The sequence below is a fragment of the Manacus vitellinus genome, unplaced genomic scaffold, assembly GCF_001715985.3.
Source record: "Manacus vitellinus isolate BGI_N305 unplaced genomic scaffold, ASM171598v3 scaffold_7_pilon, whole genome shotgun sequence".
NCBI lineage: Eukaryota > Metazoa > Chordata > Aves > Passeriformes > Pipridae > Manacus > Manacus vitellinus.
The window spans coordinates 17,860,902-17,885,214 of NW_021940813.1; the positions used below are offsets into that span (position 1 = coordinate 17,860,902).

At 36.1% G+C, this 24,313-nt stretch overlaps 1 protein-coding gene across 4 annotated transcripts; it reads left to right on the forward strand.

Annotated features, from left to right (window-relative positions):
* Positions 1-606: 606 nt before the first annotated feature.
* PNPLA4 (patatin like phospholipase domain containing 4) lies at positions 607-22,665 on the forward strand. 4 transcript variants are annotated; one of them, XM_029964795.1, is made up of 9 exons: positions 607-625; positions 1,705-2,006; positions 2,921-3,047; positions 7,692-7,876; positions 11,822-11,916; positions 12,097-12,232; positions 15,017-15,082; positions 19,816-19,968; positions 21,880-22,665. In XM_029964795.1, the coding sequence occupies exons 2-9, from the start codon at positions 1,848-1,850 to the stop codon at positions 22,009-22,011; spliced, it is 1,053 nt and encodes a 350-aa protein (XP_029820655.1). In that variant the 5' UTR covers positions 607-625; positions 1,705-1,847; the 3' UTR covers positions 22,012-22,665. The 4 variants fall into 4 exon arrangements, with proteins under 4 accessions (XP_029820655.1, XP_017939787.1, XP_008925052.2 ...); XM_018084298.3 differs by lacking the exon at positions 607-625 and adding an exon at positions 742-973; XM_008926804.4 differs by lacking the exon at positions 607-625 and having other exon boundaries at positions 1,418-2,006.
* Positions 22,666-24,313: the final 1,648 nt, after the last annotated feature.

Below are 24,313 nucleotides of genomic sequence, written 5' to 3' on the forward strand. Positions count from 1 at the left end.
TGGAAGTTTTTAAGATGAGACTGGATTTGGCACTTAGTGCCCCAGTCTAGTAACCGTGGTGGTAGTGGATCAAGGGTTGGACTTGATGATCTCAGAGGTCTTTTCAACCCAACTGATTCTATGATTCTATTCTATGATTCTATGAAAAAATGGGGAAAAAAAATTAATCTTTATTGCCACCCTGAGGTCACTCCGCCAGCTCCAGAACATTCTCAGACTGCGCTGGGCCCAGCACAGGGGCGGTGCTGGGGGAGCGGACACCCACCCACACGACAGCAGCGACAGCCCCCGGAGGGGCCGGGCCGGGCCCGCCGGCACACCCACAGTCAGCGGCCTCCGGCCGGGCGGCGGGGCCGAGCAGGGGCTTCCTCTGCCGGGTACGGCCCGCCCGCAGCCACCTCCCCGGGCACGGCCCTCCCCGGGCACGGCCCCACCCGCAGCCGCAGCCTCTCTGGCGCTCAGGGCGCCCCGGGGTCCCCGCCGTCCCCGCTCGCGCTGCGCAGGCGCGCGGGGGCGGTGCCAAGGCCGGGGCCGGGCGGCACCCGCCGCGACCTCCGATCCCGACCCCGCCGCTGCGCCGCTGCCCCCGCCGCTGGGGCTGTCTCCGGGGCTGCTGACGGGGGAGGTGGGGACGAGACGGGCAGGGTGCCGCCTCTGCCTTGCGTAGGCCGCGTTAGAACCCCCCCGGAGGGGCTGGGGCAGGAGCCTGCGGGGAGGGAGACAGGGAAAGACCGGGGTTGGGGTTGAGGATGTCGAGTGCGAAGGGACGTGTCCCGCGTAGGGAGCGCCCGCCTGCTCCGAGTTTGACAGGCGCAGGGACTGCCCCTGGCGCTGGGCGCCCGCGGGTGTCGCTGGACGTTCAGTGCTCGTTACCTTTCAAGAACTTGTCTCGCCTTTCAGATCTGTTCTGCCTGTTTGTATCGGCTGTTTGCTGGGCAGGAGTGGGGACAGGAAAAACCCAACTGCGGCGTAGGTCTGATCTCATAGCACACGAGATGAAACAAAACCTCTAAATCGGTTACTTGGTTGGGATGAAGTGGGAAGTTGGCGCAGTTCCGCTCAGACCTGGTCTGCTCAGGGTCACACCGGTTTTGTTTGTACTGGGCTTAGTCGAGAACCTCCTTTTCGTCTAAAAGAGAATATTTCCACACATTATTCTTTATGGTCGAAGTCTTGCTAGGTGTAAACCAGTCTTACACTGGGTTTGTGCGTAAACCCTGCTATATCCTTGTAGCATAGAAGATTACAAGGCTTGCCGTGTACCAGCCAGCCTGCTATGGGTTTTTTCTTACTAGAGTCCTGACATCAGTACTTTGTTTTTTGTGAACAAGTTGGTTGAAGTTGCAGGATCACTCCTTCAGCGTTTTTCAGCAGAAGTTGAAGGGGACACTATATTCGTGTTTGTTTGCTTACTTTTTGCATTATTTTCAGTTTTAATCCTTCCTGTTTCTGAAATGAATGATTGACTTCATGGGCAGCGGTGAACAACAGGGTTCCAGATGGAGGCTGGTGAAAGCAAGAGAGAAGCTGCTGAACAGAAGTTCTCCTTGGAACTGTTCCATTATCTAGTGAATCAGCTGTTAATGCATTTGTGTGTTTTAAGTGAGAGGGGTGTGAAGAGGACCTTGTTACAGTATCAGGGTTTTGATGTGCAACTTACCATTCAACTACACTTTTTTTTTTTCTCTAATGTCTTTTTAACAGGTTATACCTAGAAGAAAGTTTCTGCTATTTGCTTCTATGGAATCCAAGCTCATGTACTGATGCTTCCTTTGTAACTTTATGGTAAAACAAGACTATCAGTTTGGTTACCACATCATCTGGATCCAGACGTCACTTTTAAGAAAATGTGGACTGCTAAAAGTCTTTATAGTGCTCAAATACTGTTGCTCCGGTTGAAAGAAGGCCGACTGTATAGTTGCACCTTTCCCAAAACTCATCACTTCTGGATTGGAATTCCAAACTCTTGCACTGTAAGACCACCACGTGCCAGAGTTAAATTCCAGGTAAGTATTTTTTGTGATGCTCTGTAGATATAAGTGATGTGCATCAATACAGTGAAAAAATAATTTATTTTAGAATCTACAGAACTAAGGTTTTGATCTTGCATGTTATTTATGCAGATGCCTTCAGTTTTATATAAAGGGGCAGGCAGCAACAAGTACTGGAGTACCGTCGTTTCAGAAGAAACTTCTTGTGTCTGATAGTTTTAAGTTGGGGAGAAGTGGTAATTTTCTTCAAATTACACTGCAGGCAATACTGCATGATAACTGACAGGCTGATTAGTTAGAGTGACAGTCGTTTAGATAAAAATAGGACCAGAATTCTCTGGTAAATGACTTACTGATGCAATATTGTGCCACAAAGGTGGGGGGAATGGATTGGTAGGGGAGGATAAAAACATAAGAGTTTGATTGTAGAAAACCGCATATATATATATATATATATGTGTTTATATATGTCTTGCCGATACCATCGAAGGAGTCTTTCTGTTGTGCCTTTTGCAACCAGACTTGTCTATCTCTACAGAGGCATTGGCCTCTTTAGCCACCAGTGCACTTGTAGCAAATGTGGGTAGAGCCCTTCCCAAATCTTCGTTCGCGAAGCCCAGCCATGATAAACAAAAATAGTGGGAAAAGACATAAAACTAATTTTGGACACTCACTGTTCCAAGTGGCAATGTTTTCCCTTTTCAGCGTCTAATGAAATTCATCTTTAAAATATAAATTGCTGCATGTGTAACTAGCAGAACATTGTGGTTTAAACTAGTTTAGTGGGGGCTAAGCAATTGAGAAATTCATCTAGATGATTTTACAACTATTTTATTTGACTTTATTAATCTGTTTAGTGTTAAATAATGTCATCTTATATTTGCTGTTTTTTCTCTTTTTAATAATAATATTTGACTGTATGATTGTAGGTTTCCAAGGTGAATGATAAACAATCAGTAGTTGATAGAAGAACGGCTGCTAGTGCAGAGGGAGCTGAAATACCTGTTGGAAAAAGTTCCAGTGGAGTACATGATGGAAGTCATCATTCATTACAAGGTATTGAACCTTTTGCTGCCCTCTTCTTAAGAAGTCAGCCTTCCCTGCCCAATGTAGACAACTTGTATTAAGGGTCAAGATGGTCTAAAATCTTAATTTGAAAAATATCATGTGATGTGTTTGTTTTTAATTTTAAGGAGATTATATGCAATTTTTATACTCTGTGAAGATGTAGTTTTCCTGTTTCTTAATGGCTGATTAAATTGTGTACTTATTATTTTGTGTTATTATTATTTTAATGTTTTTTACTTCAATTTCATTGAACTATTATATTCACTGAAGACTATAAATGGTTTGTGATGATGCTAGTGAACTTCCTGTTATAAATGTGAAAAAACAGTTAAACATTTCTGTGTCAATGTTGATTTTTGATTCAGGTAAATCAGTAACCCTTATGACCTCTATTTTAGCAATGCTGCCTAGCTAGAGAGTTCTTTCTGTGGCTTTGCTTGTTTTGTCATTCTTCACTAATAACTAATCCTCAGATGTGCTGTTATGCATCATACTTTTTAGCTCCTGTGCTTCAGGGTATTTGGTCATTTGCATTCTATGTATATTTAGTTTTTGTTTGTAAAGGTTTTTTTTATTCAAGTGCTTTGGGCATTTTCAGCTTTTGTTTACAAATGGAATGACAGGGTGGTAGTTAATGACAAGTTAAGACCCTGAGATCATACAATGTAATTATGTTGCTCAGGAAACAGCCACATGAGAAACTGTTGTGCTATTTCTCTTGTATGACAATCAGGAAGACAATACCCGTCCTGAAAAATCTGTATGGTACTGTATCGTAATTCTTCTCTAGTCTTGTCTCCTTACATATGTTCTCTTGAAGGTTTGCATTACAAATGGATGAGATACTGCTGAACAAACAGAAATGCCCCCAACCTCCTGTAGATTTTTAATCATCGGTGAATTTTTTTAATTTATTTTTTCCCTGCAGATGTGGTAGTCTTTTAAAGAGAACTCTGAGGTTTATGTTTATCCCTGAATGCTCCTGCGTTGTCTGTAAAGTAATGAGATTGAACTGCCCCAGTCTTGTTCTCATTTCTTCTTTCACATATCTTGTCTTACGCTTCTGGGTTTTTTTCTTGGAGCCAACAGAAGCATTCCTATTCCCTTAGCCAGTTGAAGTCCTCATAGTCTGAATTTTGTCAATCATGTAAAATGACAGCATTTTTGAAAAGCAGTGGCAAAAGTGTTTGCTATATCCTGTTTATGTCATATCTCTACAGTGTATATACTGTCCAGCTGAAATGTACTTATGCATTTTTTAAGATTCAATGAGTTTTTTTCTTAAGACATGGTAATATGATAATTTTGCATTATAGGTATCAATATCTTTAATGGTCACAATTTATGTGGAACCTTCTAAGAATATTTGTTCTGAAGTTTTGTAGAACAGATGTTTCGTACCATTTCTAAGAAACAAAGCTTTCTGCTCTTTGCGCAGGCAGCTCAAAGAAGTGGTCTGTGTCCAGACATGACTGTGCTCCTATTTCTGTTACTCTGTTAGAAATTGTCAGGGAATAGTCATACTGCAGACTTAATTAAATTTCTCTCTGTTTCCTCTTTGGAATTATTATAACCCTACTATTCTTTTTGATCAAAATAGCAGTGATCTACTAGATCATCAAAGCAAAAGACATTTTAGCATCATTCTGTCTTTAAAATACACCATTATAATTTGCAAATCAAGTAATGCCATGGCATATTTGCAAGAATCAAAAGAAATGGGAAAGTTTATATTCTTATAAAAGTGAGTGTTTTCGAACAGTGTTCCTTGACTTGAAATCTTAGTGCTCTTTTTTCTTCTTGTGTGTTTGTCTCTCACTGAGTGCTTTTGTCAGTCAAATAACTGATGTGAATACTCATTCAGTAATCTCTCTTTTTGTCTCTTGGGTAGGGAAATGAAGGAGGCAGAGAAGTATGGGATCTAAGTGTTAAGAAATTAACTCTCATCAAAGAGTGAATGAATGCCAGGTATCCAGACACTCAAAGAGAACAGTGGTTACTCCCAGTGACTGATAACTAGATAGGACTAAGGCTCATATAAGAAACTACAATTTCCTCATGAAGCCATGTAAGAGAAGGCATGGATATCTGACTTTAGTTTTTGGTCTGAGATTCAAATAGTTTCTTCAGTTCACATGGCCTCCTTTTCTGTTCTTACTTTACACAAAATGTGCCAGCCAGTTCTGTATACAGTGAAGTGGATTTCTGTATTTGTAGAGAATTTTTTCTTTTTGAAAAAAATCAATCTAAAATTTCTTGCTGTAACTATGCTTTAGATACTTCTTAGTTCTCATATTTTTTGATTTGTGAACATTTAATTATTTTCCAGAAGGGAGAGATACTTTTTGGAGTATTAGCCTTGTAGAAGATTTGGATGTGAATATGCATGAACATAATCATCCACATGCTAATTTTTATTTACATAACCCTATTATCTTACACTGTGTTTCTTAGTTATATTTCATAGGTCCCTTAGATGTAGTTATTTGCATTTATGAACTCATACTTCACATTTTTTTGACCAATCAGCAATGTAAATGTAGTCCTTATTTCACAAATGTTTCATATAAATAGTGTCTTGACCTTGAAGTCTGTTTTGGACAGAAATGGGAGTTGATTCTCCCATACTTGCTTTTATACCTACATAATACTGCATTTGCTTTAACCAGATTCACTTTTTGGTCAGAGTGGCCTGTGATGCAAAGGCACCTTTGCTTCTAATTTTTAGAAGTCATGGAGAAAGCTGCAACAGTTGGTTAAACTCCCAAGAGTTTAACTAGACTGAAAAAAAATACATCATGACATCATACTTCAAAGTTCAAAGGCTGTTTTAGTTTTCTTCCACTCTATTTAAAAAAAATAAAGTCAAAGTAGGGTTGTGTTTCTTTATATTCCAGTAACGTCTTGAGTAAACTTTTTTAAATCTTCTATTCAGTACAGTGACTTTTCTTTAAATTAAAAGATCCTTTTTAAAAATAATAAAGAAATTTTCATTTGCATAATTCTAATGCCTTTTTCTCATATTGTCACAGCAAGAGCCAACCTCTAAAACTTTCTATGAGTACAAATGTGTTAGATTTGTTACAAGTATTCCTACTTACAGGTGTATATGCAAGCATTTCCAGTGCAAAGGGGGTAAAGTACAGCTGATAAACTACTTTATGATAGTGTAATGTTTTACTGGAATGACTGATGCACCAAATATTCCTTGGCACTATGATTTTCTCTCTCTATGTCAGTGAAACCTGGTTAGACCATCAGGTCTGATTGTAATCATGCCATGGGTAAAGCAGCTGAGTTGAGCATGTCTTCTTATCTACTGGTTTTGAAAGCTGTTTCTTACCCTTATCTTTCCTGCGCTTCCCATTTCAGAGTTGAAGAGGCATCTTTAACCAAAATATGTTGCTGTACATGTTTGCCTCTCTTCATCAGGACTGATTGTTTCCATATATTGAGATGTACCCAAATATAGTAGCAGTTTATTTTTAATTCAATACTAAGATAATGTGTACAATATCTCATATATCTGTACAATATAATCTGTGGAATACCTTGCTCTCATAATTGTGGTTTTTTGCAGAAAAGAACTAATAAAATGTACAGCATTATATTTTATTTAGTTAGTTAACCATCCCTAATGATCTGAACTAATACTTCCTGTTTGCGTTTTTTTTTTAATTTTAAATTCTACCCTAGACATCTTCATACTATGTGTGTGTTTATACATTTAATGCTTTGTATTTTACTTTGATTATTTTTTATTCCTTCTTATTTAAATAGTAGCAACAATATGTTGTGTGTTTTTCTTTTCTAAACTAGCAATTACTTTAAGAATTTGTCAATAATACTAGTAAGTAAATGAGTTTCAGAGGTGACAGAAAAAAATTCCTTTTTTAGAGAATTATAATGGATTTAAGGCTCTGTGTGTGTAAGGGAAGTATGATCCTGGAATCATAGAATACCCTGCATTGGAAGGGACCTTAGAGGTCATCTAGTTCCAACCCCTCTTCCATGGACAGAAGCACCTTTCACTAGACCAGGTTTTTCAGAGCTCCATCCAACCCGTCTTTGAACACTTCTGGGGATGGAGCATCCACAGTTCTCTGGGCAACCTGTTCCAGTGCCTCACCACCCTCACAGTAAAGAATTTTTTCCTAGTATCTAATCTGAACCTACTGTCTTTCAGTTTGAATCCATCCCTCTTGTCCTGTTCCTACGTGATGAGACAGTAACCAGCAGTTTTATAATTAATTTGACTTTTTTAGTCAAGGTGGCTAGCAATGTTTGCTCTCCAAAGGCATTCTTTTATCACTTTTGACTAGCCACTTTTAGTTTGCATTTCTTTGACAAATTAGATGAAAATGTGTACGTAAAGATATATATTTTTGATTGATTTTAAAAAGGAATTTGTGCTAAGGATTATTTTAGGATTGTTTTCAGTTTTGGAGATACTAAACTAACTGCTGTTTGTTTGATGTATTTAGTAATCAAAAGCTTTTACTGCTTTTAAGTAAACTGCTTTTTGTTACGTAAATACGGTTTGTTATGTGTTCTATGCCAAAAGAATAGATGTATATTACAAGACGAAATGAACACATCCTTTTTGCTTACTGTGACACCTTATTTCCACAGCACAAATGAAACACATCAACCTGTCCTTTGCAGCTTGTGGCTTTCTGGGAATTTACCACTTGGGGGCAGCAGCTGCTTTTTACAGGCATGGTAAGAAGTTACTGACAGATGTGAAAGCTTTTGCGGGAGCTTCTGCGGGATCTCTGACTGCTGCTGTCTTGTTAGCAGTGCCAGAAAATATAGAGGTAAATTAGTAAACTCGTAGGTATAGGCCATGATAATTTTCAAAGGACATTTTTTTATATAATCGTCTTCAGTTAAGTTTATTAAAATATTAAGTTTCTTGTTTTTTTCTTCTTGCTATTTGCTAGGAACAGAACTCTTGTGTGTATTTTCATTAACCACATCTGTGACTTGTGGGCAAAAACATTTATGACAAAAATATTTCATATAAACTTTATATTTTAAGCTACTTTAAGCTACTTCTTTTAAAGTCTTATGTGTGTGAATGTTGAGTTGTAGGCAACCAGGTATAGTTTAATATACCAAAATGTATATCTACTTAATGGTGGTATATTACAAAGTGAATCATTCTTTCCTTGGCTAGAGATAGGCTTTGTTAAGCAAGTGCATAGCACCATCCTTTCATCCTTCTGTGAAAGGACATGAAAATGGTAGATGGAGTCTATCTTCATAAACACCACACACCTGCTCAATTTTTTTCCTTGCTGCCTGTGCTCCATTAGACAGCATAAGAAGTGGCTTGTGCATCTTCTTTAGACTCAGTACAGCCCACTCCTCGCCAGCAGTACCCCCCACTGTTTTCCTGGGGGAACTAACCCTCGCAGCATTCTGTTCTCAGACACTGCATGCATGTGTCTGGGTTGTTTCTCCTCCAGAGATACCACTCCTTTCTCACTGTGCATATGGTGTCACGTAGAGACGCCAGAGTTTTATTTAATGACTGCACCGTTACAGGTTCTGTGGGAGACCATTACTTTTTTTTGCTTTTTGTTTGATTTTTCCCCAGAGGTTAAGGCTGCTTTGCCCTTCTGAAATGCTTTTAGTGACTTTGCATTAATATATGTAGAGGACCAGGTATTAAAAAAACGTTAATATTTCTTAAATGTCTTATTGTGGGGGAAAATAGGCTGTTAGATTTTTGGTCTAGGTACACTTATATTTCAGTTCTGTGAGTGTTGGGTAACTTTCTCCAGGCCTTGCTTATTTCACTGCATTTGATTCAAATAACAATCCCAGCCAAAGCACACTTGGCCACTGACCTCTCTGTTAGTTTGTGTGTTGGTCGTTTCTGCTGGGATATGAATTCAGCTTGCAGCATTAACTATACTTCTGTTGCTTTAATCAGTAGGTTCTTCCCTGGCTTCTTTCCCCCTGCTGACTCCCTCAGGTGCATTCTTTATATGATTTGGTACTAGGCAAGTTACATGGTGTGAAAAGAGCCTTACTCCTATCCTGTTCAGGTGTTACTCCCTTTCTGTCACCTCTGACTGCTGCTTCAATCCCAAGTTTGCCTGGTATAATGGGTACCTCTGACTTTAATTTCTTCTGTGGTGAGCACAGCAGCCCTTTGTTAGCCCAAGGAAATTTTTCTGCTTATTGTAGGCTCTGGGTATGAGCACTTGTTCTCAGCCTGGTCCAACTTACAAAGATATTTCTAAGTAAAAATATTAGAGCAGTTTTTAGTTTTTGTTTGTGGAAACTAAGGCTGTACTATATTGAATCTGATGGATTTTTCCTTTGAAAATTTGTCATTTTATTGCAAACCGAAGAATGCTTCATTAACTTTTTAGTGCCTTCGATTTTTTTATGTATGTTTTAGTTATTCTTTTATATTGTTTAAATGGAAAATTGAGAGCTATTTTATCAGGGGGAATAATTCTTTCTAATTCTCATGGAATTTAAGTAAAGGCAGTGTTGTGTACTGAATAGAATTAACTTTTCCTATCAGGATAATTATATTATTATCTTTCCTACATTTCTATCTTGAAATATTTAATATCCACAGATATAGCTTTTAATCATTTAATTATTTTTTTCTGGTTTTTTCCTCTCTCCCCAGAGATGGCAATGTTAGACAAGCCATAATTAGGACTTTCTGCATCTCCTAGTCTCAAAGCTCTAATGCAAACTGTCCTTATCTTGAAGTGAATATAACATTGAGGATTTATTATTTTGACTGTTGCTGTTTTAATAAGACAGTTTCCAAATATTTTTCTGTCATATCTTGGATTTTTATCACTGCTGAAAAGGCATGGGACTTCAGAATTCCAGGGAGGCATATATAGTTATTGATAAATACCTATTTATTAAAAAAGTACTTTGATCACATTTGATATCAAGTTTACTTAAGTCAATATAGTTACAATTTCTAAACATGTCCTCAGTCACTATTTAAATTTTAGATGTATTGTTTAAAGCTTTTAGCAATAAAATTCTAAAATAATTCATAGTTGTAAGAAGTTGTTCCTTTTGGGAACAGGAATTGAGAGCCTAGGTATGGTCTATTCTTAGCATTTGTAATATGGAATGTAGTTTTCTGTCATTCAACTAGATTTGGGTTCATCCAGCTCCCTGTTACTCTTAGCTCCCCATCGCTTTATTAAAGCTTCTTAGATATAAAGATGGTAGTTTTAAGGTACTTCTTTGTAGGGTTTTGTGAGTTTCTTCTCTGTTTAAAGAGAGATGTGTCTGAATATGCCTCTTTCCAGCAGATTGAGTACAGAAGAAGCCTACCTGCCTACTGTAAAATAAATTAAAGACTTAATAACTGATTTTATATATTTTAATTGGCTTGAAGCTCGCAGTGGCAAGTACCTCATGGGCTAAAGGTGCAAATCTAACCTATGTGAAATTAATTAGCACAAATATTTATGATGATCACTTCTTTAAGAGATATGAACTTCATAGTGAACTTCTTTAATACATTTATTCAAATGCCATGTAAAGAAAGTGGATGCAAGAACTACATTTCTGTCTTTCACTTAGATGAGTGCTCTGTTGTTCAAGTGATGTGAGGAAGTTAAAATGCGTCAGTCAGCCTGATCCTGATCTCATGCTAATCCTCCCCCCAACTCCTTCCTGGTTTTCCTTCCATCAAATCCTTTATCCTGCTCCCCAGTAGGACACATTCGCTTCTCTTTTTTTTTTCTTACCTTTCTTCAGTCACTCAATAATTTATCTTGCTACTAGCAACATATTTCTTCTTCATGCAGGGAGCTAATAATCCAGGAAACCCAAACTATCTTTTTTTCGTGTGGTTATGTAGGTGAATATGAGTGTAATATATTTATAGAGTACCAATTTCATAAGGCTGCATAAGACTGAATTTAGTTTTTTCCCAAGTCCTTAAAATCATTAGGGAAATCTTCATGAAAGGATAAAAAAAGGATTGCAAATACTGAATACTGAGTCTTAAGCACTTGGGATCACAATTCATTGTTTTAGCATGTTATGACTAAAAAATAAATTTTACCAATTCCATTGCTCTCCTTTGAGAGTTCTTATGGATCACACTTCAAGCTGTTTTTCTGTAGCCATTAATGATGGGCATTTCAACTTTTATAAAAGAGATTCCCTGTGCAGGACTTTTATCTGGTGTCTTTTCTTCCTATGTCATCCATCATAGTGTTCCGTTCATTAAATAGTTCCATAGTATTGTATTCATGTGTACACTTCTTAGTAGCTTGGTTTTTCCATTGGTGAGAAGAAATGGTAGTAATTTTAGTTTTTTTAATGCTTATAAGCATCTTAAGGTAATTGTGTCTGGTTTTAGTACTGAAATATTAAAATAAAAGGTAGCTTTAGAATTGAATTATAAATTATTGTTTTTGTAAGGGCATGGTTTAGACAGCTGATTATTTATCAGTGCTAGTGTGTAGAAAAATAACCTTTAACTTTCCTTGATTGTTAAAGTAATATACTTGTGAAAGTTTATAATTTTTTTTTAATTAGGGATTTTTTTTCTTACTAATTAGTCCTTATAAAAGTATCAATATTTTGTTATGCATATCTTGTTACAAACCAAGCACATATGGGAACGTATTTCAGTTGGCTCTTTTAGCTCTCTCTTGATTAAAGCTTTAGCCTCTAGTATGTTTTAGGTACTACACTTGAACATGCTTCCCATCACTGAAACATCCTTAATGGTTAATGTTTTTCATTTCCAGCAATGTAAGCACTTTGCCTATGGATTTGCAGAGGAAGTCAGAAAACTGAACTTCGGTGCTGTAACACCTGGTTATGATTTTATGAAAACACTTAGGTACCTTTCTTAATACTTCTATAAGATCACTTTTGTGTTGGGCTCTCCAAATGCAAATGAAGAGTGTGCATGTTTCTTCTATACTGTGGAGTGCTCACCACTCTTTCTTTCACCACTAATGTATTTGCAACATTTTTATATAATGATGATGAGTAATGTTGAGCATTTTCTTTCCTCTAGGGAGGGCATAGAGTCTATTCTTCCTGCTAATGTTCATGAGATAGCTGAGAACCGGCTCTATGTGTCAGTCACTAACTCAAAAAGTGGGGAAAATCGCTTGGTTTCAAATTTTTCCTCCAGGGAGGACCTCATTAAGGTAATGAAGTTGAATAGTGCTACATTAAATAAAAATGCTTGAGTTTCTTCAAGACTTAAGAGTATGTTATTAGCTGTACAGTGAATCACTGTTTTACTCAAATAACCACTTACACTATCAGTGGTGCTACAACCATAACATAAACAATGGAAGCAGAATTTGATCCTACAGTTTCACAAATTTTGGTAAAATTCATTTTTTGCTTGTGTGTGTTTCCTTAATCTGTTATTATTAAGGTATATTCTACCTTGTAGGCAAAATATTTCTAAAAAGTAATAGGGTAACTCATGGTTGCAGTATATGAGAATATAATAATATCGAAATTTTATAATAATTTTTGCATCTCTTACTTCACTGACACTGTTTATATTAAGTTTCATCACAAAAGAAAGTGAAAGAAGTTTTAAAAAAAACTCAACACTTCCTATAGGTCTTTGTGGGGAATAGATATCATTAAGTCCTGTATGTAATCTGTATTTTATCTGGTACTGGAAAGTATATCTTTTGTGCCCTTCTCTTAATTTTAATGTCACTTTTTAAATTTGGATTAGGATTGTATACATAAGCTGATATGAAATCGTAGGAGGAAGTCAGATGTATGTAAAGCATGTTCTTTCTAGTAATCGATTGTATCTTAGTGGAGATTATCATAAGATATAACAGAATAAAGGAGGAAAAAGAATAAGGAGGAATTCCTTTTGCTATCATTGTGGATGCTTAGAGCAAATAAGAGTTTCTTTACAGTTATCCCTTTAAAAAAATCACACTTGTTTACAGAATCTCAAACTATACATGGGGAGTTTGCCTTTAAAGTATTTTAAAAAATCTTGATCCTATTGTGTTAGTTCTCATAATTTTTAAGACTTCCTCATGCAAAGATAATTATGCAAAAAGTTTATTATCTCAAATTATGCACTGTAATTTCTAGCTATAGAAAGAGCTAGCAGTGACAAGCATGGAGATTATTATTCTGTAGGTATATGTGTTTTTGCAGTGAAAACTTCTAACCCGAAGAGAATTAGAAGCATTGGGATGACCTCGGAAGTTTGAACATATTAGTATTTCCATAGTTCTCTCGTTGATTTAGCCATTTCTATTCTATTCTTTTGTTCTCTATGGTAGCAGTAAAATGGATTGGAATAATAGCAATAAAATTACAAATAATTGCTCTCTGGAATACATTCATATTGTCTGATTTTTCAATGCAGCTGATAATACATGTTTTTGTGCATACCTTCATCTCTGTGTGTGTCGTGTGTACAGCTGTCTGAGTGTTGGTGGCTGCTGCAGTAGCTTGGAGGGTAGAATTTGTTTGGTTATTTGATTGTATTAGGCCTAGACATGACTTGCTACATCCAAGGCTGGATAAAAGTACTACTGAGCAAACTGTTTTACAAACAGCAAAACTTCTGTACCCTCTGTCAGAAATCTTTCAACTTCCATATGCATTTGGTTTCAATGCTTAACAAGCCTCATGGTTTCCAAAATTTTTCAAAATGGCTGAACTGAGTATATGTTGCTACAGTTTTAAACTTTTATCTTTTTTGCTATTCCCAGTGGACATGGAAGGTCAGTTAATAATCTCCCACATTTGAAACAGTCTTTATGTATGTGAAGACAGTGATCTTGTATCAGCATTCCTAGACTTGCAGTTCTTAAACTGGAGGTGACAGGGAAGAGGCATGATTTGTGTGTTTGTGAGGGAGCAGGGCACTGAAGACTGTTGTATTTAGTTTGGAAAGGTGGGAGCAGTGTATTGAAGTCCACAGTGGTCTGTTAGTGGTAGAGAAGTACTGAAAGTGTTTTTCAAATTGTGCTTCCTCTCCTCACTCTTGAGATCTAAGTGACTTTAGAAGGAAAAACAACTGCTTTCTTCAGTCCTCTTGAAAAGAATTCAAGTTTTGCAGAGGTCACCTGGTTTTGACTCTGTTCTTTCACTAAACCTTTTTCCCTTTAGAAGGGCCAAAGTTACTGAGGTGGAGTTGAAGGAGAGAGGAGAAAGGGAGTTGGGCAGGGGAAGATGCTGATGTTGGGAACTTGGGAGTCCTATGTTATGCTTTTGTGAGGGAAAGGAAAGAGAAATAGCTGCAGTTTTCATAAGGAAAGTGAGAAGGCCTTTTTATCTGAGCTCAGACAAAGCTCTGGTCCTCTACATCACTGGGAAGAGAAATAGGCAAGAGAAGAGTTCTCAAAGTGAAAGTTGAAGACTTCATCTACATATGCAGTCTTAATTAAAATTTTCGGGGAGCAGAGATGCTTAATACTGAAAGTAGCTTAATTTTTTTGTAAAAGTAAGTGTAATTCCACCCAAAAAAACTCAGGCATTTTATTCCATAATCTCCATGGATTGTGGGGTTTTCTGCATCTGATCTTTCACATAGTATATACACCAGTTTGGGACCCTCTTCTGTTCCCCATATTGCTTTTTTTCCAGCATATGCATATTTAGTTTCTGCAAAACTATAAACATACTTTACATTGTGCAAAACTAAGCTCATATTCTTTTGAATCACATAAGTCAATGAGTTAATTTTTGATATTTTGTTTTAAGAGCTGTCACTGTCAAGTCATAAAAAAAGGCCAACCATACTGAATAATTTTGACATACCACAACAAGAAGACATTTTGAGATGACAGTGGGTTTATGTAAAACTAATATATTGAGTGGTTACTGCTGTATTATTTAATATATATAAATAGGTATAAAGATATGTATTCATTTAAAATTACTTTGATGCCTTTCTTTCATTTTTTTCTCTATTCTTTCTGCTTTCTTCTCTCTAGGTCCTGCTAGCAAGTAGCTTTATACCACTATATGCAGGAATTAAGCCAGTGGAATATAAAGGAGAGGTAATTTTTCATCAACTACCAACTTTCTTTTTATATGTTCTTTACTTATGATGTAACTATTTGATATTAAGGGAAAGCAACTGCAGTGCTGTATTTTGTAAGATAGTTATTGTTTCTGTTGATGTTGCAGATTAACACCAGGAAAGTTAATACGAGTTTGCTCGTGTGTTGTTTCAGAAATTGTGGGTGCTGAGACTGAAATGATCTCTGTAACATGAAGCTGTTTCTAAAGATAGTGTCTGACACTTACTGTCAGAAGAAGCTTGTTTTACTAAAGATTCTTCTCACCACAACCTGTGTTACCAGCTTTAAAATGGTTTATTTTGCAGTTTAGAGGACCACCAATGTTTTTTCTGTTTGATGGAGGGAATGATAGGGGAGGTTCTTGGCAAGTTGGATGCTGCTGGAGTCCATGTGTTTTCATGCATGTTGTTCTCATGTTCTGTATAGAATTACATGCTTACCAGGTACCTTCAAATCCCTTACATTTGGAAAAGCATTTAAAGAATAAACTTTTCAGGAGTGTACACTATTATAAGAAAACCTTTTCACAGTTTTCTTAATTTAACTCCAAGAACATTTTTGTCTATCTTACATAAATATATTAACACTCTAAGAATAATTTTAGAAGCATGAAAACAGCTATTTCTTTCTGAGAAAAACTACATGATACTTCTCCCTTTATTTCCTTGTATTCATACAAACAATTCTTCTCAAACCTCTGTAATCCTCACAGCCACCCTGCCAAAAAGCCGCACAAAACCATATATATTTGCCCCTAGCTAATAGTTGTTGTGTCAGAAAGCTTTTCAGCTTGAGAATTATATATATGACAATACATATCAGCTGAAATATTTGAAGGGTTTAAATCAGTATTGTTTGACTGCTTGAGTTAAATGGAGACTGCTTACAGCTTCCCAGGGTCTGGAATTTTTTGTTGATTGGAGTCTCTGTGTTGCTTGTGCCATTTCAGAGGGGATCTTTGGATTTTTAGGTTCATTCTGCCATTAGTTAAAGGGAAAAAAGTGTCATTGTTAATTTTTTTTTGTAGTATCCTTTCAATTAAGAAATTGAAAAGTTGGCCCAGAGTTTTGTCCAAAACTTATTTAAACCCCATTGTATTGGATGAACAGTTCTATTATGATTGAATAGGTATTGTAATATTTACTTAAGCCTTTTTAGACCTTTTTTAACCCTGTAGTATTTACTGCAGCCTTTTTTTCTAGGAGACAGTTCTCATTGCTGCCTATGTTTATTTTTTGCATTCAAAAGTTAAATCAATGAAAGTTTCACAGAAACTGATTCTTTCTCTTAGTTGAAAGCTTCTTTTCATTCCCAAAGCTTCTTATTGCTCTCCTTTAGTGAGATGCAGAAAAGACAGTTTCTGGGAATGAGGTTGCTTTCATTTATTGTTATTTTTTGGAATGATTAGTTCTGCATGTCTGTACTGACTTTTCTCATATTCTGTGAAACAGTGCATTTGTGGATTTTTTTTTTTTTTTGAAAAAACTGTTGCCTGTAGATGCTTGTGACTTCCATTCTTTAGTCCCAAGTGCTTAGAGCGGGATAAGAGCAAAACCTTGGGATCTCTGTTGCAGTAGTATTTTCTTGGTTTGGAATGAGGATATGTGGGTGTGTAGTAGGGCCCAGAAGCACACATGGTAGAACCAGATACATGGCATGTAACATCATGTTCCAGGCATGGTAAGCACTAAGTCAATAAGATAGATTGGATATTGATTTGGCTCTGCACAGTTACCTATCATATAGAATCATATTTCAAGCTTCCTGAAAGCTTTACTGTAACAGGCCAGAGTTCTGTCTGTCTGCATTGACATCGGTTTCAGGAGGTAAATTCCTTAGGCCATAGGTCCCATGGAATTCAGATTACTGCCTGCTAGGTGCCTGAATCTACAGGCCTTATCTGTGCTTTAGAACAGTTGATCTGGATCTTCTCTGAGCTACATATATCACCTGCACACATAGCACCACATCATCTGGGAGTGTTTTTGAAATGTATTTCACTATGTTACCTCTGCTATGTTACTACTACCATTATGCATCGTAAGTAAGTAAGTAAGCAAGCAGGTATGGTGCACTTTTGCTGAAATAGTATCAGAAAATAACCAAATCTTTTGCTAGCCTGCCCATAGTGCCTACAGAGACTGAACCCTAAGATTCAGTTTACGGTTCATGGCACTTTAGTTTTCTTTTTAGGAAGAATACTTTCTAGGGAGCATTTGACTTCACTTTGGGTTTAGCTAGTTTACCTGTAAGTGTGCATGCCTGCAGGCTACACTCTTGAGATGGATAAGCTAAATTTCATGTTATGGTGAACATAACATTAATCTCTTCATGTTATATTTTCTTCTGATTTGATGAGCCTAAAAATAATATGACAAAGAAAGAAGTGTCAGATAACATCTGAGAACTTATTGTCTGTTTGTGGCCTTAACAACTTATTACCTGGGTTGGGTTTTTCAGGTACCCTTGGACTAGACTTCCAGTAACACAAGTGCAAACCCGCTCCGTGTGAAATTATCTTTCTTTGACTTAGTTTGGTGTCCTTTGACATGACAAGGTTAATTTTAAGACAGATAAAGATGAGCAGATGATTGAGTTGACTGTATTTGATGATGAGTCTGTAGTTTGTGTGACTGTAGTTAATATGGAACAGCTTTGTAAAAACCAAACTGATAAACGGGTAGATTGTGTTAGGTCAAGCCCACATCCTTGTTCTCATTGACTGGTTTGGTTTTCATCGCACGTTATTTCAAAACTTTCTCTGTCTTTACACTGTACTAGATATTAGTGACACTAATTCAGAAGTTACCAGGAATTTGTCTCATCAGCTAAGAAGCATCTTTCAAGAACTGATTAATGAAATTAAAAGAAGCTGGGACATCACTTTTCTTTGTCTGCAGCAAATAAATGTTTTATAACTATGAAACACAAGGGACTGTGGAGATAAAGTATTTTTGACTGAAAAGCAGTTTCTCCGAAATGCTTGAAAGAAAATAAAACTACAGAATCTATAGAAATTAGCACTAAATAAAAATTACTGAGATGCCCTGGTAAATGTTTTTGTTTTCAAATAAATATTGAAGTTACATAAGAGGAGAGGGGAGAAAAATAAATAATCAAAATTTTTAAAAGTGTGAGAACTTTTAAGTTGTAGCAGTGCTAAGCTAGACTTGTGAAAAACATTAATAATGTCATCTGTTACGTTTTCTTTGACATGGCTTAGACAGGGCATCCACTGTACTTTTCACACTAGGAAATACAACAAAAAACCACTTGCTACTACAAGGAACATGGCATATGAATCAATAATAAACTACTATTTATAGATACACACAAAAAAGCTGTGGTGTTAGAAATGTTATGTTATATTGCAACTCTGCTCACAGCTATCACAGCAGTGCTGTAATAGAAGTTTGAGAAATCTGAAAGATAGCTGTTGTTCTGGAATTTTATTCTTTTTTTGCCTTATTTTCTAAGACAAAACAATCTCAATCCTAAGCATTGAGAAATATGATGTTTGTGCAAAGTGAAGGAATTCAGTGGTGGATTGTGGGTGCTGACATGAGGTAATGTCAAGAGTCAAGTGCTAAAGCATACAATGAGGTAACAGGATGGAAAGGGCCATAGAAACTGTTGAATGTTAATATTTATAGCTTATATTTTGAAATCAGGAACATAAACTTCATCTGAGATAGTGAAGAAGAGGGTGGTGTGGGGAGACTGTGCAAACATTTAAATGTCATAAAAAACTTCCTAATCATATACTTTTTGTGAGAGCTTTTTGTTGATTTGGGTTTTTTTAAACTTTTGTTACTGTTTTCTCTCCCTTGGATGATAAAAGAAGTGTAGAATTACTAGCTGAATTTAGATGTGTAAAGTTCAGTGAGATGCTTTTGGTCATCAGACCTCATGTATGATTTTAGTGAATGCATCTAGCCAGCCGAGGGCTGTTGGGTTTTGGGTTATGCATGTAAGCATAGAAAGAAATATGAAGATATAAAATATATTAGCCAGAAATATCACAGCTGTCCTGCTTATACTGGAATGGAATTTGGCCGTGGTCCTTCTAAAGATCAGATTTGTACCTCTAGATCTCATTCTTCACTATGCTTAACTCCTCTCTGCTCCCTCCTATGTCATAGCTGTTCAGCTCCTTCCCACCTTTACCCTCCACTTTCCAACTGCTGCTGTCTTGTGTAGTGTATGTAAGACATGAGGCTCTGGAAGAAGAATCACAGAAGAGGGTAGGAGTGATGTGTGGTTTTGCTTGTGCAGTCAGTTTACCTGCACCTACAGATTGTGCAACTCCTCGTTTCAATCAGAATAATGTTCTAGAGGAATATACAGCATTTAATGTGATTCATGTGTAATATTAAAAGTCTTATATTTTCATGTGTGTGTTGAGAAAAATTCTGTAGGGGGCATTTTATTATTAGATTAATCAACGAGCCTTATCAGAGCTTGATAAATACATTACACACAAATATGCACATTATGTCAAATGGTCATTGATTCATAACTCTGTGTGTACATTGTCAGTTCTTTGATATTTATGCCACGTATTCGATATTATCCATTGTATTCTTAGAAGGAAACCTGTATATTTTCTTAAGTGTGGACTGGAGGAGGCAAGGTCAAGAAGGAAAAAGTATTCCATTATGATCATACTGTACTAGAGTAACTTGGAAAATACTTCTGTTTCCCAATAGAAGTGGGTTGATGGTGGCCTTACCAATGGCCTTCCTATCTTGCCTTTTGGAAGAACTGTGACGATTTCTCCTTTCAGCGGTCGATTGGATATCTGTCCACAAGATAAAGGACGTGTGGATCTTTATGTTAAATTAGCAAAACAAGATATGATGGTGAGTTACTTGTTTATTAATTACCTTAAAAAGAATAAAAGGTACTTCTGCAGTTAAGTTTATGTTTATATTTAAGTGTCTATTTTGTGTTATATATCAACTTATGTAAAGTTTTGGCATTTTCTGGTTTGCAAATGGAGGTTAAACCTTTTCTTAGACACAAGGGAAGGAAAATGTAGAATAAAGAAGGAAGTTCGAAAATCATTGATCTAGTACAAAATTGAGCACATTATAACAGGCTGTTAAGTGTAAATAATATTAGGCTTGCTTTACATATCATCAGTCTATGGTTAGGTGCAGTGTTTATAGGAAAAAAACCAAATTGAATACCTCAGTAAAGGAGAACTCCAGAACATTTCTTCATACTTATTGAACTCTATTGCTCCAACTGAATTTAAAATACAAGTTTAAGTTCTACATTTGAAGTGGTATGCAGTGACTTGTCACCGCATTGCTCAAGAGAGCTTGTGAACACCTGTGACCACAAGACTTTTGCAGAAGTCTTGTTAGAAGTTTCAGAAACATTTCTGTATGTTGAGATATAAGATAAGACTATTTTTTATTGCCTCCTTTTCATTGTTGACATTTCTGTCTTTGCAACCTTTGTCTCATACACTTTAACTAGTCTTGCTTCTTTTGACATGATGAAAGAAAATATTGAATAATGATAGACCTAGTGGTCAACAATATTCCATTAGAAAGAAACAATAAAGATTAACAATAATTGGTACTTTAGGTTTCTTTTTAGACGGTTTTTAATGTTTTCTTAATTTTAGTAAAATTAGTGTTATGTAATGTCATTCTAAATTGGACCAGTTTCTGAATCTTTATAATGTTTCGCAGAGAGATTTTAAGCATGGTAGTGCTTGGCAAAAGGTCATAAAGTATATATCGAAAATATACACAATCACTTACTGTGTATTTCTTGGTCATATTTTGTATCTAATATCTAATGTATCTAGAGGAGGAAAAATTACTTGGTGATTAGTTTAGTTTAGAGTAGAAAATTAATTGCTTCTGGGGTCATGCATGTGCAGACTTGTGCAGAATCTCAGAAACATTTTAAACTATTTGACTTGAAGCATCTCTATCTCTTAAAACTGTAAGAATGATCACTAAGAACCATTTTTTTCAGCAATATTGTAATCCTCATAAAATGAAGAATTGTATATCTTCATTTATCTATATTGGAATGTTAACAATTTTTTGTCTCTTTGAATCTCCTCCATCTTCTAGAATGAATTTGAATAATTGCTTATTTTAAATAATGAAGATGATGTTGATATTGTTTAGCAAAATTGTGTATAATAAAGTATGTGCTAAAATATCAAGTTAATTTTATAAACAAATTGTTCAGAACATTATTGAATTTAATTATATTTTTTATTTGACCATAATTTAATAAAGTCTGTTTTCAAGAATAAAGCTCCAAAATGTTTATACATGATGGAGTGACCACTTAAAAAGCTGAGTAGTCCTTAATTGTTGGTAATACAAGCTACGTTTATACTCATATGTAAACATTGCCTGGGAATGTTCCCAAGGATGTGGTTGTTTGCACTAGTAAGTTGTCAAAATATTATTCCTTGCACAAGTTTAGCATGTGCCAGCTACCACTCTGCCAGACAGTTTTGGGATTGTTTCCAGACTTAAAGTGTTTCAAAAACTTTGGGCAGTTTTACAGGCAGACAGTCTGTTTTGGATGCTGTGAGTTTAATAGTGTGTATGTGGTGTTTGTGCCAGTTTGTCTTGGCGCTCAGCAGTGAACCTGGACGTGGGTAATTTCCTGGTGTAGGCACAGCCTTGCTGCTCTTTTGGTTTTGCATATGCTACATGAAACACGTGACAGAACAGTCACATCTAGATAAGTTGCTTTAACAAACTAATTTGTACCTTCTTGCTCTATTGCAGCTGTCACTGGCTAACCTGGTAAGACTTAATCAAGCTTTGTTCCCACCAGACCAGGAGAAAATGGAATCATTGTACCAAAATGGCTTTGACGATGCTGTACGTTTTTTATTGAAGGAAAACTGGTTTGAATAGATGGCACATAAAAAAGTAGTGAGACATGATGGCTGTCAAAACACAGCTACAGGCTTCATGGAGAATCTCAGGGATTGCTGCCTCGGTTGCTGTTTGTGAAAATAAAAATCCTAATGGACTTGAATCTGCTTCTGCTGAGAAGGTATCAGTTGCACTCCAAAGAACTGTATAAACATGTCAGAATGGAAATAGCGCTTGCCTGGTGGATGTCTTGTTTTGAGGAGGTTCCACTTAGATTCGTTTTGCTTCAGCTGGGGATTTCAGTGGGGGATTTGTAAAATTATCATAATAACAGAAATTTGGAAAAGTCTTTTTCAGTGTTATTTCAGAAACAAATTGATGTCATATCATGAAAAATTACAGTCTATATTATTCACTTAACATACTTATGAGTAGTAATTGGATGCTCTCGATGTTACTGATCTAAAGCATTTCCTGCAGTGTTCTAAAGGACTTGAAGATTAAGCACTAGCCACAAAAAATAAAACATTTGCACTCTTATTTTGTGTATTTTTTCACATTAAAAGTTCTTAATTTTTCAGTGAATGTGTTCTTTTAAAATTTGAAACACTGAAATTTGTAGCAGAAGTGTGATATAAAAATAACTTGTAAAGAAGGGTTTAAGAAATTGTCATATTTATTACGTTTTCTTCCTCTGCCAAAATTGAATAAATATATTTTCTTGAATCTTTTGTCAAGAGTTCATTTATAAGTTTCTTGGAATGCTATACCTTAAGTTCAGGATTTTCAGTCTTAATGTCTAAATGCTAAAATTCACAACTATTTATTTAAAAACAAAGAGTGTTTGGTTTATAAGTATGGATTTTAAGTTGGTTTAGTAATATGTAAAAAATTTAAAAAAAATGAAGGTTGAATTAAGCATGTATGAAATTTTAGAATTCCTAAGAACAACTGAAAAACCTGTGGCTAAGGAAAAAAAAAAACCTTCTATAGCTGTTTGAAAGCCTCTTCAGCATGCAACCACCAGATTTATATTCATATGTAGATTGCATCAAATTAGGATTCATGAGCAGGGATTGAATTATTTTATTACTGTTTTTGATAATGAAAGAAATTAAAAAAAGGAAAAGGCTGATGTAAGGCCCCTTACTTTCATTTTAGAACAGCAACTCTTTCTGGATGCGTGAGATTCTGTATACAGTGAACACAGGATAGCTTGTGGGATTTTCAGATCTGTAGGACAGCATTTTTGCATGTAAAGCTGCAATAAGTTACCTTCAGTCTACCAAGGCACCTGTGCCTCACTCACTTGCATTCTCATTTATAGAGGATAACTTTCAGCATGAATAGCAATCGTAGATAACACTACTAAAAATTTCTCTTATTTCGTGTTGCTCTGCTATGGTTGAAGTCTGATTCAATGGAATCAGACTGTTTTGGAATTCTGGTGGAATCTTTAAACAACTCTTTTTCACTGAGGGAAACAGTGAGAAATCCAACAAGATTAAAGTTTCTTAGGCTTTGTTTCAACAGTAGTTATATTCTTCAGGGAGTGAATATTAGCCTTTTTGAATGGACAAAGTTCTGGGGGTTTTTACAACTTTGCAAGTCCTTCAGTTGCTATGGCTCTTTTCTAGCTAGTTATGCTGACTAGTAACTAGAATTTTCTGTTAGAACATCATAAATCAGTTGCGCTGAAAAAGAATCCATGCTACCTTATGTTTCTCACAAAAGCCTAAGGTATTAGGAAGTCCTTTTTAACAAGTCCTAAATAAGTGGAGTTGAAAATCAGTTAGTGATCTCTTTTGTCAAAATATACCCCAATGAAATAAATGAATTTTTAATTTCAAGAATACTTCTTAAATAGATTCTGTTGCTTCTTTTAGATTCATTTTAGGTGTGGTCCTTGTGTGGCTGAAAGCAGAACCTGCACTCATCAGAATTTTCTGGTGGACTTGCTACACAAATAGGCTGCATAACTATTTTTCAAAAATATGTTACTAATATCTTAGAAGATTGAGGGAAATGAAATTTGCAAAAATTCATTCATAAGTGTTGCAAACAATACTTATAATTTGAACAGAAGGTTCTGTTTCTGCTGAAACATTACTAGCTCTTCTAGCTATGTTGTCTGGGAAACCATTGCTTTGGTTTATTTGGGGTTTTGATTCAGATTTTATGAATACTTTTGAAAATCATTAGTACAAATAGTCAAATCTAGAAAATGAGATGGGCTAAGGTAATATTTTATCATGAGAATGAATGTATTTTTAATGACAAAGCATGATGTTAATATCTGTTCTGATATTACTTCAGATAATGCTAAGGACATGCTAAGACA